We start from the raw sequence: 17,481 nt of genomic DNA on the forward strand, positions 1-17,481 counted from the left end.
ATGCCTCGATGACGGCCGCGTGAACCATACCGGAGCCTATTCACCCCCGCCGTTGTTCACGGCGCCAGAGCGGCTCCAACTTCGGATCCGTCCAGAGTCCTGGCGCTGCTTCCGCGTAGCCATCGACCGTCGCGACATCGCTCTTTCCCTGCCGCCGGTCTGTTGGGGAACGTTGCAGAAAATTAAAATTTTTCCTACGGTTTCACCAAGATCCATCTATGAGTTCATCTAAGCAACGAGTCATGGGAGAGAGATTGCATCTACATACCACTTTGTAGATCGCGCGGAAGCGTTCAAAAGAACGGGGATGAAGTAGTCGTTCTCGTCATGATCCTATCACCGGAGATCCTAGCGCCAAACGGACGGCACCTCCGCGTTCAACACACGTACGGTCAGCGTAACGTCTCCTCCGTCTTGATCCAGCAAGGGGGAAGGAGAGGTTGATGATGATGGCTCCAGCAGCAGCACAACGGCGTGGTGGTGGTGGAACAGCAGCACTCCGGCAGGGCTTCGCCAAGCACGTGACGGAGGAGGAAGAGGTGTAGGGAGGGGAGGGGCTGCGCCTTGGCTTGGGTGTTCAGCCCTCCCCTCACCCCTCTATTTATAGGGGAAGGGGCAAGGGGGGCCGGCCCCTCTAGATGGGATCTAGAGGGGGGCGGCGGCCAGGGAGGGGGGACTTGCCCCCCAAGCAAGGGGGCGCCCCCTCTAGGGTTCCCCCCCAACCCTAGGCGCATGGGCCCAAGGGGGGCGCCCAGCCCTCCAGGGGCTGGCTCTTGCCCCACGCGGCCCATGTGGCCACCCGGGAGGGGTGGCCCCTCCCGGTGGACCCCTTGAACCCTTCCGGTGGCCCCGGTACAATACCGATATGCCCCCGAAACCTTCCGGTGTCTGTATGACAACTTCCCATATATAAATCTTTACCTCCGGACCATTCCGGAACTCCTCGTGACGTCCGGGATCCCATCCGAGACTCCGAACAACTTTCGGTAATCACATACAAGTCTTCCTAATAACCCTAGCGTCGCCGAACCTTAAGTGTGTAGACCCTACGGGTTCGGGAGACATGCAGACATGACCGAGATGGCTCTCCGGTCAATAACCAATAGCGGGATCTGGATACCCATGTTGGCTCCCACATGCTCCTCGATGATGTCATCGGATGAACCACGATCTCGAGGATTCAATCAACCCCGTATGCAATTCCCTTTGTCAGACGGTATGTTACTTGCCCGAGACTCGATCGTCGGTATCCCAATACCTCGTTAGTCTCGTTACCGGCAAGTCACTTTACTCGTACCATAATGCATGATCCCGTGACCAAACACTTGGTCACTTTGATCTCATTATGATGATGCACTACCGAGTGGGCCCAGTGATACCTCTCCGTCATACGGAGTCACAAATCCTAGTCTCGATCCATGTCAACCCAACAGACACTTTCGGAGATACCTGTAGTGCACCTTTATAGTCACCCAGTTACGTTGTGACGTTTGGTACACCCAAAGCACTCCTACGGTATCCTGGAGTTACACGATCTCATGGTCTAAGGAAGAGATACTTGACATTGGAAAAGCTCTAGCAAAATGAACTACACGATCTTGTGCTATGCTTAGGATTGGGTCTTGTCCATCACATCATTCTCCTAATGATGTGATACCGTTGTCAATGACATCTAATGTCCATAGTCAGGAAACCATGACTATCTGTTGACCAACGAGCTAGTCAACTAGAGGCTCACTAGGGACATGTTATGGTCTATGTATTCACACGTGTATTACGATTTCCGGACAATACAGTTATAGCATGAATAAAAGACAATTATCATGAATAAGGAAATATAATAATAACCCTTTTATTATTGCCTCTAGGGCATATTTCCAACACGGTCACCACCGCAACCGCGCCGGCCTCACCGACTCGGCAGCTGGACCTGCCTACTTCACCATGCCGCCAGATAGGTCGCACCCTCATCTGAAATCACTTTATTTAGGCGTCAGTTGTCTGAATTTTTATTCTGGGCCAATCGATTCCCAATGGGAAGCAGCACCCCTCGAGGCGGCGGAGCTCCTAGGCTGCCGGTTGGCTGGTGTCTAACGTAAGGGTGCGGGGCCGCAAGTTCGCTGCGGAAGCAGCGCTTAGATGGCTATCTTTTAGAGTTGCGTGGATTGAAGGTACTACCGTCGCCGGATCTGGATGACGGGGAGTCTTTGTGGATTGGCCCGGGGGCGACACAACCACGGAAGTGCGGTGGGGCGGGGAGCGGGGTTTTGGACGAGGCCACGGACGGCGGAGGTAGGCTGCTCTGCCGTTGGTCGCTGGCTCTTCGAGGAAGATTCCAAACAGTGTCAGACGGGAGGCACAAGACGGCCATCAAGCCATCCGGCATAGATCGGACAGTACCAAAATAAAATAAAATCGTGCGACCCCAATTTAGTCTTCAGTCAACAGATGTGTGACCACTCTCGTACCTTGCTATTGATCTCTTAGTGTATTTCTTCGGATCAAAGAGATATGTCGTTCTTAACTTTATGCGTTATCTGCATCTTCAGACACACCGTCTTCCAACTCACCGCAGCTGCTCCAACAAGGGAAGCATACACCAAAAGGGAGCTACAGTCCCCACTCAATAGTTCCCTGCATCAAATGCGCGTGCCCGACATGGACAGCCACAACAACTGCAGGGCCATCGACAAGTCAGCACATGATGCTCACTCCTATGGATGGCAGCCAGATAGGTTGTACCCTCATCTTACTTGTATGCAACATTTATGGCTTTGTTATTCATCTAAGCACGGAAAATAGATCATCACATTTCATTGTATATTCATGCTGATCTCTTACGGGTCTTGTTCAGGAGTTCACGCTATTACATAGTTCAGCTAAGATACTTGTTCTTTAGGTAACGCTGTTCCATAGTTATCATCCATCGGCCAATGCTATCCCACAGGCTGGTGATTATAGTATTATACCACTTCTAGTATTACCTATGTTGTTCTTTAATACTTTTGTGTGCCATCTAGTTAATCTCGAGTACAAACGATACATATTCTGTAGCTTTCATCTGTGTTCTCCCTTTAGTTTATGAGACCTGTTGCTGCTAGTTAACCCCAGTCCTACTATTTATGTCGTCTCCTACAGGCACTCATTTACATAAATCTAACTACTAGTTGTCTTCCATGCATGTAAGATATAATTGCACACACTGATATACCCACAAGAACCTCACGGAGCAATGTAAAGGCCAATAAACTTGATGTCAATGATACCCAATATGATGGAACATGTAAAGGCAGTTCTTCAGAAGACTTGCAGAAAGATGATGAATCCTCTTCACCCCACAAGGTCCTTGCTCTAACTTGGCCTGTGATATGGGTACAACATGCATATAATGTCCTGGAGTGTATCTACTCTGTTGCAATGCCATGTGCTTAGCATGCTGATCATGCATGTAAATATGTCATGCCTTCCTGTTTTTCAGTATCTATTCCATTCATGATAACATGTTTTCAAATTCAAGTATTGTCATTCTACTCTATCGCAATGCCATCTGCTTAATTTGGACATCATGCTTCTGAATATCAGTATGTACTTCATCTGTCTACCATACCATGTTTTTTACATTGAAGTGTTGTTCTAGTGCTCTGTTGCAATGCCATCTTATTTTCCCAATCATACACGTGTATGTTGCCTTGGTTATTTCTGTACGTATTCTGCTAGCATATAGTTTTACATTCAACTAGTTTTTTTGTTGTGTTGTCCTGTCGTATCCCTAGCTCTTACACCATACTCCCTCCATCCGGATTACATGTTGCCAAAATGGATAAAAAAGGATGTATCTAGAACTGAAATATGCCTAGACCCATCCATTTTTTTCCGGATGGAGGGAATACATGTCAATATGTCATGCCTTTCTATTCTTCAGTACCTATTCCATCTCTCTGTTGTCGCATGTTTTATAATTAAAGCACCATTCTTCTATACAAGGCATGCAAGGGGAAGACGACTATATTAGAATCTGAAGGGTTACAAACAAGGCCTTTGCAAAAGATCCAAACGCCAGGAGATAATAAACCAACTCCATTTTTCATAGATACTGCTCCAGCACAGAGAAACCCAACTCCTACTAATAATAAGAAGATTCCAGTGGCCAAAGAACTAGTCCGCTCCAGTCGAGCAAAAATATGTCAACTCAATTCTAAGAAGCGTGTGCGTATCCTTGCATCATGAAATTTTATAGCATGCTGATCATATTTTCTACATGTTTCTTACCCATTTCTCTTTTAGAAAATAAGCTTAACAGATAGAAGAATTTCTGCAATGGTATCGTTTGTGAGGAAAGATTCTTGCAGGAATTCTCTGTGCTCCAATGTAGATGTAAGTACATGTTGTATATCACTATATTTTTACATCAGCATGTATTTTGTTAATCGGCGTGAATCCAACCTTTATCTGATCTAAATTTAGTTGTAGCAAAATGTATGATTAAAGGCCACAATGTTGACTTTTGTAAGGAAAACTGCCTGGTAGTTCTGCATCCTGAGTTGCATGAGTGTACTATCTCATATCAATGGGTTTGAATACTTTGGTTCTGCAGTGGGTTTTTCAGTGTTTTTTTACTGTGTTGTCCTGTCGTATCCCTAGCTCTTACATCATACTCCTGTTGGGGAACGTTGCAGAAAATAAAAAAAATTCTACGGTTTCACCAAGATCAATCTATGAGTTCATCTAGCAACAAGAGAGAGGAGTGCATCTGCATACCCTTGTAGATCGAGCGGAAGCGTTCAAGAGAACGGGGTTGAGGGAGTCGTACTCGTTGTGATCCAAATCACGGGAGATCCTAGCGCCGAACGGACGGCACCTCCGCGTTCAACACACATATGGTCAGCGTGACGTCTCCTCCTTCTTGATCCAGCAAGGGGGAAGGAGAGGTTGATGAAGATCCAGCAGCACAATGGCGTGGTGGTGGATGCAGCAGGGTTCCCGGCAGGGCTTCGCCAAGCGTCTGCGGGAGGGAGAGGTGTAGCAAGGGGGAAGGGAGGCGCCAAGTGCAAGGGTGCGGCTGCCGTCCCTCCCCCCCTCTATATATAGGGTCCCAGGGGGGCGCCAGCCCTAGCAGATGGGATCTCCTAGGGGGGCGGCGGCCAAGGGGGTGCCTTGCCCCCAAGGCAAGTGGAGGCGCCCCCCCACCCTAGGGTTTCCAACCCTAGGCGCAGGGGGGGCCCAAGGGGGGCGCACCAGCCCACCAGGGGCTGGTTCCCCTCCCCACTTCAGCCCATGGGGCCCTCCGGGATAGGTGGACCCACCCGGTGGACCCCCGGGACCCTTCCGGTGGTCCCGGTACAATACCGGTGACCCCCGAAACTTTCCCATGGCCGAAACTCGACTTCCCATATATAATTCTTTACCTCCGGACCATTCCGGAACTCTTCATGACGTCCGGGATCTCATCCGGGACTCCGAACAACTTTCGGTTTGCTGCATACTAATATCTCTACAACCCTAGCGTCACCGAACCTTAAGTGTGTAGACCCTACGGGTTCGGGAGACACGTAGACATGACCGAGACGGCTCTCCGGCCAATAACCAACAGTGGGATCTGGATACCCATGTTGGCTCCCACATGCTCCTCGATGATCTCATCGGATGAACCACGATGTCGAGGATTCAAGCAACCCCGTATACAATTCCCTTTGTCAATCGGTATGTTACTTACCCGAGATTCGATCGTCGGTATCCCAATACCTCGTTCGATCTCGTTACCGGTAAGTCACTTTACTCGTACCGTAATGCATGATCCCGTGACCAGACAGTTGGTCACTTTGAGCTCATTATGATGATGCATTACCGAGTGGGCCCAGAGATACCACTCCGTCATACGAAGTGACAAATCCCTGTCTCGATCCGTGTCAACCCAACAGACACTTTTGAAGATACCCGTAGTATACCTTTATAGTCACCCAGTTACGTTGTGACATTTGGTACACCCAAAGCACTCCTACGGTATCCGGGAGTTACACGATCTCATGGTCTAAGGAAAAGATACTTGACATTGGAAAAGCTCTAGCAAATGAACTCCACGATCTTGTGCTATGCTTAGGATTGGGTCTTGTCCATCACATCATTCTCCTAATGATGTGATCTCGTTATCAATGACATCCAATGTCCATAGTCAGGAAACCATGACTATCTGTTGATCAACAAGCTAGTCAACTAGAGGCTCACTAGGGACATGTTGTGGTCTATGTATTCACACGTGTATTACGATTTCCGGATAATACAATTATAGCATGAATAAAAGGCAATTATCATGAACAAGGAAATATAATAATAATCCTTTTATTATTGCCTCTAGGGCATATTTCCAACAGTCTCCCACTTGCACTAGAGTCAATAATCTAGTTACATTGTGATGAATCGAACACCCATAGAGTTCTGGTGCTGATCATGTTTTGCTTGTGGAAGAGGTTTAGTCAATGGATCTGCGACATTCAGATCCGTATGTACTTTGCAAATATCTATGTCTCCATCTTGAACATTTTCATGGATGGAGTTGAAACGACGCTTGATGTGCCTGGTCTTCTTGTGAAACCTGGGCTCCTTGGCAAGGGCAATAGCTCCAGTGTTGTCACAAAAGAGAGTGATCGGCCCCGACGCATTGGGTATGACTCCTAGGTCGGTGATGAACTCCTTCATCCATATTGCTTCATGCACTACCTCCGAGGCTGCCATGTACTCCGCTTCACATGTAGATCCCGCCATGACGCTCTGCTTGCAACTGCACCAGCTTACTGCTCCACGATTCAACATATACACGTATCCGGTTTGTGACTTAGAGTCATCCAGATCTGTGTCGAAGCTAGCATCGACGTAACCCTTTACGACGAGCTCTTCGTCACCTCCATAAACGAGAAACATGTCCTTTGTCCTTTTCAGGTACGTCAGGATATTCTTGACCGCTGTCCAGTGTTCCTTGTCGGGATTACTTTGGTACCTTCCTACCAAACTTACGGCAAGGTTTACATCAGGTCTGGTACACAACATGGCATACATAATAGATCCTATGGCTGAGGCATAGGGGATGACACTCATCTCTTTTATATCTTCTGCCGTGGTCGGGCATTGAGTCGAGCTCAATCTCACACCTTGCAATACAGGCAAGAACCCTTTCTTGGACTGATCCATATTGAACTTCCATATTGAACTTCTTCCATATCTTATCAAGGTATGTGCTTTGTGAAAGACCTATGAGGCGTCTTGATCTATCCCTATAGATCTTGATGCCTAATATGTAAGCAGCTTCTCCAAGGTCCTTCATTGAAAAACACTTATTCAAGTAGGCCTTAATGCTGTCCAAAAGTTCTATATCATTTCCCATCAAAAGTATGTCATCTACATATAATATGAGAAATGCTACAGAGCTCCCATTCACTTTCTTGTAAACACAGGCTTCTCCATAAGTCTGCATAAACCCAAACGCTTTGATCATCTCATCAAAGCGAATGTTCCAACTCCGAGATGCTTGCACCAGCCCATAAATGGATCGCTGGAGCTTGCACACCTTGTTAGCATTCTTAGGATCGACAAAACCTTCCGGCTGCATCATATACAGTTCTTCCTTAAGATAGCCGTTAAGGAATGCCGTTTTGACGTCCATCTGCCATATCTCATAATCATAGTATGCGGCAATTGCTAACATGATTCGGACGGACTTCAGCTTCGCTACGGGAGAGAAAGTCTCATCATAGTCAACCCCTTGAACTTGTCGATAACCCTTAGCAACAAGTCAAGCTTTATAGATGGTAACATTACCATCTGCGTCCGTCTTCTTCTTAAAGATCCATTTATTTTCTATCGCTCGCCGATCATCGGGCAAGTCTGTCAAAGTCCATACTTTGTTTTCATACATGGATTCTATCTCGGATTGCATGGCTTCAAGCCATTTGTTGGAATCTGGGCCCGCCATCGCTTCTTCATAGTTCGAAGGTTCACCGTTGTCTAACAACATGATTTCCAGGACAGGGTTGCCATACCACTCTGGTGTCGAACGTGTCCTTGTGGACCTACGAGGTTCAGTAGCAACTTGATCCAAAGTACCTTGATCATCATCATTAATTTCCTCTCCAGTCGGTGTAGGCACCACAGGAACATTTTCCTGAGCTGCACTACTTTCCGGTTCAAGAGGTAGTACTTCATCGAGTTCTACTTTCCTCCCACTTACTCCTTTCGAGAGAAACTCTTTTTCCAGAAAGGATCCATTCTTGGCAACAAATATCTTGGCTTTCTGGAAAAAGAGTTTCTCTCGAAAGGAGTAAGTGGGAGGAAAGTAGAACTCGATGAAGATCTACCTCTTAAACCGGAAAGTAGTGCAGCTCAGGAAAATGTTCCTGTGGTACCTACACCGATTGGAGAGGAAATTAATGATGATGATCAAGGTACTTCGAATCAAGTTGCTACTGAACTTCGTAGGTCCACAAGGACACGTTCCACACCAGAGTGGTATGGCAATCCTGTCCGGGAAATCATGTTGTTAGACAACGGTAAACCTTCAAACTATGAAGAAGCGATGGCGGGCCCAGATTCCAACAAATGGCTTGAAGCCATGCAATCCGAGATAGGATCCATGTATGAAAATGAAGTATGGACTTTTACTGTGTTGTCATGTCGTATCCCTAGCTCTTACATCATACTCCCTCCGTCCGGATTAAATGTCGCAGAAATGGATAAAACTGGATGTATCTAGAACTGAAATATGCCTAGACCCGTCCATTTATTTCGGGATGGAGGGAATACATGTCAATATGTCATGCCTTTCTATTCTTCAGTACCTATACCATCTCTGATGTAGCATGTTTTATAACTGAATCACCATTCTTCTATATAACGCATGCAAGGGGAAGACGACTCTGTTAGAATCTGAAGGATTACAAACCAGGTCTTTGCAAAAGATCCAGACGCCAGGAGATAATAAACCAACTCCATTTTTCATAGATACTGCTCCAGCACAGAGAAACCCAACTCCCACTGATAATAAGCAGATTCCAGTGGCCAAAGAACTAGTCCGCTCCAGTCCAGCAAAAGAATGTCAACTCCATTCTAAGAAGCGTGTGCGTATCCTTGCATTATGAAATTTTATAGCATTCTGATCATATTTTCTACATGTGTCTTACCCATCTCTCTTTTAGAAAATAAGGTTAAACGATAGAAGACTTCGAGGAAAATATCTTGCGGGAATTCTCTGTGCTCCAATGCTGATGTAAGTACCTGTTATATATCACTATATTTTTACATCAACATGTATTTTGTTAATCGGCGTGAATCTAACCTTTATCTGATATTAAATTAGTTGTAGCAAAATGTTAAAGGCGCCAATGTTGATTTTTGTAAGGAAAACTGCCTGGTAGTTTTGCATACTGAGCTGCATGAATGTACTATCTCATATCACACACATTACTGAATTGTAGTGCTTCTCTGGTTGCCCATTCATTCATTGTGTCAATGTTGCTTTCGTACTACCTTACCTAGCTGATGATAGCTATGCCATATTGTGTTAATTTGGTGTAGGCTACTTGCCCAAACGTTCGTTGTGTCAATGTTGCTTTCCTATTATCTGACTTGGCCAATGATAGCAATGCTAGTGTGTTAATTTTGTGCAGGCTGCTGAAGATAAGAAGACAAACTCTGAAAACAGCAAGGCAACCCAATTGTTTCTTTCCAGTAAATCTAGGCCAGGTAATATAGCAATAACTCATGATTAATCTGTTTGGTTCCCGTCCTAATTTATGTTATGATGTAGTGGTCGAGACACTCTCCACTATCAATAATACAAGCCTGCCAAAATCGCCATCTGAATCTGTTCAGTATCCTCTGTCTCGAATGCAACGGAATAAATGTATGTTTGTGAACAAATTAATGGATGAAGCAATGATGGAAATGGTGGATGAATCAGAGGAGCAGAGTCGTGCGACACAACAACCGATCAATGTTTTCAGAGACAGTGTAGCAAAGTAGAAAGAACTTGCCCACATGCTTATGGGCGTCATCTGTGCTGAGGTTGCAGATTGTGACACTGTAGATGGTTAGGTTCTGCTCATTTATTTGCACTGGCATCAATCTTTGATTGCCCAATGGATGTAATTTCCTGTAATATATGCTGGATGTGCAACGTTATTCCTGTATGCCGTACCTTTGCGTGATCAATTTTGGTCCTGTGCATAATTGCTCGTCGTAACGGGCTCAAATTATCTAATTTGGCCTAAAGACATGTACGAACTTTAGTGGACCCATTAAGTTAATGGGCCGTTACTAGGCCGAAAGTTAATGGTCGGCCCTCTTACCTCCCGGGTCGTTAACAGGCCGACATCGAAGCGGGCAACAGGTGGCCCCAGTTTATTTCACGGGACGTTAACAGGCCGTTACTAAGTTTGGGCTACATATGGCCCAACTATATTGTAGGCCTTTAGCAGGCCAAAAGAGACAGCGGGCTTGTACTGGACCATGAAGACCATGGGCCGCTAAGAGGCCGAAAGTCAGGTCGTATTGTAAATGGCCCAACTGTGTTGTGGGCCTTTAGCAGGCCGAAAGAGAAACCGGGCTGGTATTGGACCATGAAGGGCATGGGCCGTTAAAGGGCCAAAACTAAGATCCGACTACAAATGGCCCAACTCATTTATGGTCCGTTAACATGCCGAAAGTCACTCAGGGCCGGGAATTGGCCCAACACTTAAATGGGTCGCTAAAAGGCCAAAACTCAGGTCCGACTAAAAATGGCCCAACTGATTTATGTGCCGTCAACAGGCTGAAAGTGACACCGGGCCAGAAAATTGGCCCAACACTTAAATGGGCTGCTAAAAGGCCGAAACTCAGGTCCGACAACAAATGGCCCATCAGATTTATGGGCCGTCAACAGGCTGAAAGACCAACCGGTCCGGAAACTAGCCCAACATTTAAATGGGTCGCTAAAAGGCCGAAAGATGTACATCCTGAAAATTGGCCCATCCATTAAACGGGCCGTTAACAGGCCGAAATCTCATCGGGCCGATATTGAGCCCATATATATAGCGGGATGTTAACATGCTCAAACTGACGATGGGCTGCAATGGTGTCAAATCTTTAACGGGTCGTTGACGGGCCGAATTGGCTCATCTCGTATGGGCCGTGGGCTTAAATGGACCTGACACAAGTAGGCCTTATATGGGCTGGCCTGCTAATTTTTACTAGGCCGACCTTTTCACAGGAATGGGCCTCCGTTGGGCCATGCCACGTGTCGATGTACCATAGGTGTCTTCGGTCCAATGAGTGGATGACATCTGTCCCAACGGTGAGCCGACACGTGTTTCCTCCAGCCAATGATGATTTTACACGTGGAAAATCCCCATTGGTCGGGGCTGTTAACAGGTTATCGGATCCAAAACCCGACCCGATAGCTTAACAGCGTTCCGTTACGGTGGATGTCATGTGTCGGTCACCCTTGACGAAAGCACTTCTGTGACACGCGATTTATCGTCATGGAAGTGGACACTTCCGTGATGGTAATTTTGGCAATGTCATGGAACACTTCTACGACAACACATGTATGACTATCTTGATTCTGTCATAAATTTGTCATGGATGTACATGCATGACAAAAAACGCGACCTACTGTGACAAACATGTATCATCACGGAAGTGTATTTTTTTTGCAGTGGGTGAAGGGTCGGAGATGCGCAATATCTTCGGCAGGAATTGCATCTTGGATGATGAAGAGAGCGGACTCGTTGAATTGATTATCCGCGGCTTCTCTCGGGGTAAAGTTGCTTGGATCATGCAGGTAGAAACCTTGCTCAATGATTCTCCAAATATTAGTATTAACATGATTTAAATGACAAATATTAGTATAACATATGAGTGGAGGGAACCGGTCCTCCATAAGTAAGAGGTGGTTCAACATTGGCAAAGATGCCACTTCCATTTCTACCACTAGGCATAGGAGCATGCTCACTACTAGCTTCCCCCTTCTTGGACTTAGCATCCGTCACCTTGTTGGTGGGATCAACCACCTCCAAGGGTTCGGTGGACACTTTAAGACCATCAAGGAAATTGCTTAAACATGCCTTTAACCTCGGCCTTCAAGGAGGTTTTCAATGTGTCCAACGCCACATTGAACTCCTCACGAGAGACCGAGGATCCCCCATCGGCCGTAGACGAGGATGGATTCACATCGGGGTGTTCCTCCACACCGTTCATGGTGTCAACCATACTCTTCGGACAGTAAAGTCCTCAATAAAGAAACGAGGCTCTGATACCAATTGAAAGGATCAATATAGTTGACTAGAGGGGGGGTGAATAGGCAACTAACAATTTTTAGCTTTTCGTTACCAAATTAAACTTTGCATCAAAGTAGGTTGTCTAGATGTGCAACTAGGTGAGCAACCTATATGACGCAACAACAACAAACAAGCAAGCAAGCTAGGGAATCAACACATAAGAAGCTTGCACAAGTAAAGGCGAGAAGTAACCATAGCGGAGCCGGTGGAGACGAGGATGTGTTACCGAAGTTCCTTCCTTTTGAGGGGAAGTACGTCTCCGTTGGAGCGGTGTGGAGGCTTGGATCGGTGTGGAGGCACAATGCTCCCCAAGAAGCCACTAGGGCCACCATATTCTCCTCACGCCCTCACACAATGCGAGATGTCGTAATTCCACTATTGGTGTCCTTGAAGGCGGCGACTGAACCTTTACAAACAAGGTTGGGGCTCTCTCCACAACCAAATTGGAGGCTCCCAACGGAACCACGGAGCTTCACCACAATGGAATGTTGCTCCGAGGTGCTCAACCGTCTAGGGTGCTCAAACACCCAAGAGTAACAAGATCCGCAAGAGATTAGTGGGGGGAATCAAATTTCTCTTGGTGGAAGTGTAGATCTGGGCCTTCTCAAGCACTCCCTAGAAAATTAACAAGTTTGATTGGCTAGGGAGAGAGATCGGGCGAAAATGAAGCTTAGAGCATCAATGGAGCTTGGGGAAAGAAGGGGTAGTCAACTCGGAGAAGAAGACTCCCCTTATATAGTGAGGGACAAATCCAACCGTTATCCACTTAACCAGCCTGCGATCTGCGGTACTACCGCACCAGACAAGCGGTACTACCGCAAGGCATTGCGGTACTACCACTAGGAGGTGCGGTACTACCGCACCCATGGCAGAGACCAGAAGAAGCCCCTTTGTGTTGCCACAGCGAGCGGTAGAACCGTCGGAGTGGTACTATGCGCACCCTTGCGGTACTACCGCAAGGCAGGGTTCGTCTAGGCTGGGAAGACATGGATGAATAAAAATACATCCGTAGCTACTTCCGCTGATTTTCGATCTGTGCAAAAATCCGGCACGGTACTACCGCATACAGGGATCAGTACTACCGCGTAGGGCATGGATGTAAAAACTTACATCTGCCCCTACTTCTGCTCGTGTTGCTGTGCTGAGCCAGAGGCCACGGTACTACCGCGCCCGGCGAGCGGTACTACCGCAAGAGCATGCGGTAGTACCGCGCCCCTGGTCAGTACTACCGTGGGCCTCTGCGGTACTACTGCTCCCTTGAGCAGTACTACCGCATGCCACAACACAGCCACACTAGGAGTCCTTCATTTTGCCGAGACACGGAGAAACGGAGGTTGCTCCAAAGAGGCAAAGGAAAGGTGATGCAAAGTAATGGACGTGTACGTGATGATTCCACCCAAACCTTTCCAAAACGGATCCCCTTTTAACAGTACGGTTTTCCTACGACTCAAATGCACCGAAAAAAAAGTAGAGAAAACTCCATCTTCAATAGACTCCGAGGGACAACAAATCGTCTTGTGCTAAACATGAGATATCTGAAATGCTCAACGCACACGATTAGTCCGCAAAAACATTACCATCAATCATTAAAACCACATAGGGAGAAATATGCCCTTATAATTGCCATAGCAAATGTTCGATTTGCCGTGCCTAAAAAACCGACGTCTAATTTTAGCATTTTCGGAAAAAACATTCCTGTATGAAAAAGAGAATGTCCACATGAAAAAAAGGACATTTTTCTTTTCAAAATGCAGACATTTTTTTTTTCAGGTAACAACCAGCATCCCAATCAATCTCCCACCGTCAATTTCGCCAGTCCAGTCGGAATCCTCCTCACTCGCCATTCGCCACCTCCACCTCTCTTCTCCTCCCACGCCGCCGACCGCGGGTCCGGCTCGTCGGGCCCCCGAAATCCGGCCAGATCCGCCTCAGCGGACGCCGGCAGGCCAGCCGGTCCGCCTCGCCGACGCCGGGACACCAGCCCTAGTCTTCATCCGTCGGCGCTCGCGGTAGGGTCCTCATATCCAGCCTCCAGCGACGCCGGTGAGCCGCCCTTCGCCTCCTCTGCCCTCGCGCCTTTCCCGGCGCCTGCCGAATCGTGCTCACGCGCGTTCGTCTTCACCCAGACCTTCGCCATGGAGAACGCCTGCATAAACTTCACCGCCGTCGCGCGCTCGGCGCGGATGCTCAAGATCGACGGCTTCAGCCTGACCGAGAGCATGGACCACGACGACTGCGTCAGATCCAGGTGGACCTTCGACGGGTACGAGTGGGAGGTCCGCGTCTACCCCGCGATGACCAGCTCTGCCGGCGGCGGCGGCGGCGCGTACGTGGTGCTGGAGGTCGCCTTCCTCAGCAAGCCCCGCAGGGGCAGCGTGAGGGCCGCCATAGGCTGCCGGCTGGTCGACCCGAGAGGGATACTCAAACCGTCCAATGAAATCAGTATCTCAAAGGTGTTCAGTCGCCCGCAGGAATGCTCGACCAAGGCGGCGGTCGTCGGGCGGCGCGCGCTGGCGGCATCGGCGTTTCTCCGGGGCGATTCCTTCACTATGGAATGCACCATTGAGGTTCTCAAGGAGCTGCCTGACACGGTGACGGACCCTGTCCAAGAGGTGCCGGTGCCATCCTCAAACTTGAGTCGACACCTGGCTCTACTCCTGCAGAGCGAGGCCGGAGCGGATGTCACGTTCCTCGTGTCTGGCGAGTCCTTTGCTGCGCATAAGAGCATACTGGCCGCGAGGTCTCCGGTTTTCATGGCCCAGTTCTTTGGAGACATGAAGGAGAAATGCTCGCAGAGTGTGGTGATCGAGGACATGGAGGCTGCGGTGTTCAAGGCCCTGCTTCACTATATCTACACTGATACTGTGTCTGAATTCGACGAGAAGGGTGAGGAGGTGACAATGTTAGCTCAGCACTTGCTTGCAGCTGCTGACAGATACGGGCTGGACAGGCTCAAGCTGATCTGCGAAGGCAAGCTCTCTGATGGCATCAATGTTGACACTGCAGCGACGTCTCTGGCTCTAGCCGAGCAGCACAACTGTCCACGGCTCAAGGCGAAGTGCGTTCAGTTCATCATTAGAAATCGTGAAGTTCTTGATGCTGTGTTGGCGACGGAGGGGTACAAGTACCTGGCGGCAAGCTGCCCTTCAGTGTTGGCTGACCTTCTCAAGTCGAGCCTGCGCGTGGGATGAAGAGCTGATGCATAGTTGGGTGCTACCAGAGGTCCAAATTTCAGTGATGCATAATCTCTGTTTGTGCTTGTCTAGTTACCTTGCGTCGCTTCTTAATGTTGAATCTAAATCAGGTAGGTTAGTCTCTGCTTGTGCCTATTATGCATGAATGTATTATTGTAACTTGTTTATGTGCAACCTGTTGTGATGTAATTTAGTTTAAATGGTCCACGATTTGGTATCTATCTCCTTGTATGGTTATCACTGCCACCAGGTGATACTCCCTCCGTTCCAAAATAGATGACTCAGCTTTATACTAACTTTAGTACAAAGTTGGGTCATCTATTTTGGAACGGAGGGAGTACATGAGTAGTCTCTGTATGTGTTCTTTTATGCAAGTAGTAGTAACTTGTGTTTCCATGACTCATGTAATGCGCAATCTACTGCTTTCAGTAACCCCTTCATTGTGATTTAATTTAGTGCTCCAACACGGGCGCTAAATTTCTATTCCATGTACAATGGTAATTAAAGTGTTAACGAATAATTCACACTGAGTACTAATGGAATACATTTTAGTTCCTGTGGAACAATTCACTGTTACTGAAGTAGGATGTTTAAAATTCCTTATAATTAGTACTCCCTCCGTCCGAAAATACTTGTCATCAAAGTGGATAAAAAGAGATGTATCTAGAACTAAAATACATCTAGATACATATCCTTTTATCCATTTTGATGACAAGTATTTCCGGACGGAGGGAGTACTAGTAAATTAGAATTATTCACAGCTGGTTCTAAACCATTTTTTTTTAGTGTTGCAGCCTCTCATGGTTACTGATGCCTGAGATTTCAGTAACTTGTGTTCCCCCGACTTGTATACGTGCAACCTACTGCTTTTGGTGTGATGTAATTTATTCTAGATGGCCCATGATTTGGTATCCATCTCCTTTTATGCTTATCACTGCCACCAGGTGATATACGTGAGCAGTGTGCAGGATGCAGGGCTTTGGCAAGAACCTTCTGTTCAGTGATACTACAGAGTCAAGGATGATTCAGAGTTCGCTGGTATGATTTTCTCGCTTGCAGCCACATCGAACCAGATATTTTTACAAACTAGTACTCCCTCTGCAAACTCTAAAATCTAAAATAGTGATCTAAAAGATCTTATATTAGTTTGCAGAGGGAGTATTTGTTATCTTTCTCTTCGTACGCTTATCGGTGGCACGCCGTGATACATGACCAATGTGCAAGGCCTGGTTATATACATCTGTTTCAGCGCTGTTAAGAGTTGAGGATGATTCGGAGTGCGCCGGACCATCGGTATAGTTTTCTCACCTACGGCCACAGAATCCTAGTGCATCTTTCAGCCTCCATACAGGGAGTTTTGTGAGTCCCTTGTCATAAAATTTGGGAATGACATCTGGAAAAACCTTCACTTGATAGTGCTAGTTGTAAACGAAGATGATTTATATGTTATAACATGTGCTTGTCATGTCTAGTTAACTCGTGTCCCGTCTTTCCAACACAATGAAGCTTAGATGGGTTGGTACCTGTTCGTGCTTGTTATGCGCAGCTTATTGCTTTCACCTTTCAGTAACCTATTCATAGTGATGTACTCCCTCCGTTCCATATTAAGTGTCTGTTGATTTAGTACAAAGTTGTAGTAAATCAGCAAAACTCTTGTTCCATTAAGTGTCGCTGATTTAGTACAAAGTTGTAGTAAATCAGCAACATTTAATATGGAACAGAGGGAGTAATTTATTTGGTTATCTACCTCCTTCTGTGCTTATCAGTGGCACTATGATCATCTCCAGCAGTCCTCTTTCTAAAAAAACAGCTCATATTAGGGTAGTTGGGACAAAAAAGTGCTCAGACAGCTCTACTTTCTTGTAAGTCAGAATTCCCTATATGGCACATTCTGCATCAGGTTGTCAACCTTTCGCACTTGAAGTTGGTGAGCGAGCGACGCACACGGGACGGCCCACCTTGAGTGCGAACCAACCGGTTTTGGG

At 47.1% G+C, this 17,481-nt stretch overlaps 1 protein-coding gene across 1 annotated transcript; it reads left to right on the forward strand.

The window, feature by feature from the left end:
• Positions 1-14,128: 14,128 nt before the first annotated feature.
• On the forward strand, positions 14,129-15,717 carry LOC119338492 (BTB/POZ and MATH domain-containing protein 1-like). The gene is made up of 2 exons (XM_037610819.1): positions 14,129-14,345; positions 14,429-15,717. Exon 2 carries the CDS (start codon positions 14,438-14,440, stop codon positions 15,491-15,493), a length of 1,056 nt encoding a protein of 351 aa, XP_037466716.1. The 5' UTR covers positions 14,129-14,345; positions 14,429-14,437; the 3' UTR covers positions 15,494-15,717.
• Positions 15,718-17,481: the final 1,764 nt, after the last annotated feature.

This window comes from Triticum dicoccoides, chromosome 7B (genome assembly GCF_002162155.2).
Source record: "Triticum dicoccoides isolate Atlit2015 ecotype Zavitan chromosome 7B, WEW_v2.0, whole genome shotgun sequence".
NCBI lineage: Eukaryota > Viridiplantae > Streptophyta > Magnoliopsida > Poales > Poaceae > Triticum > Triticum dicoccoides.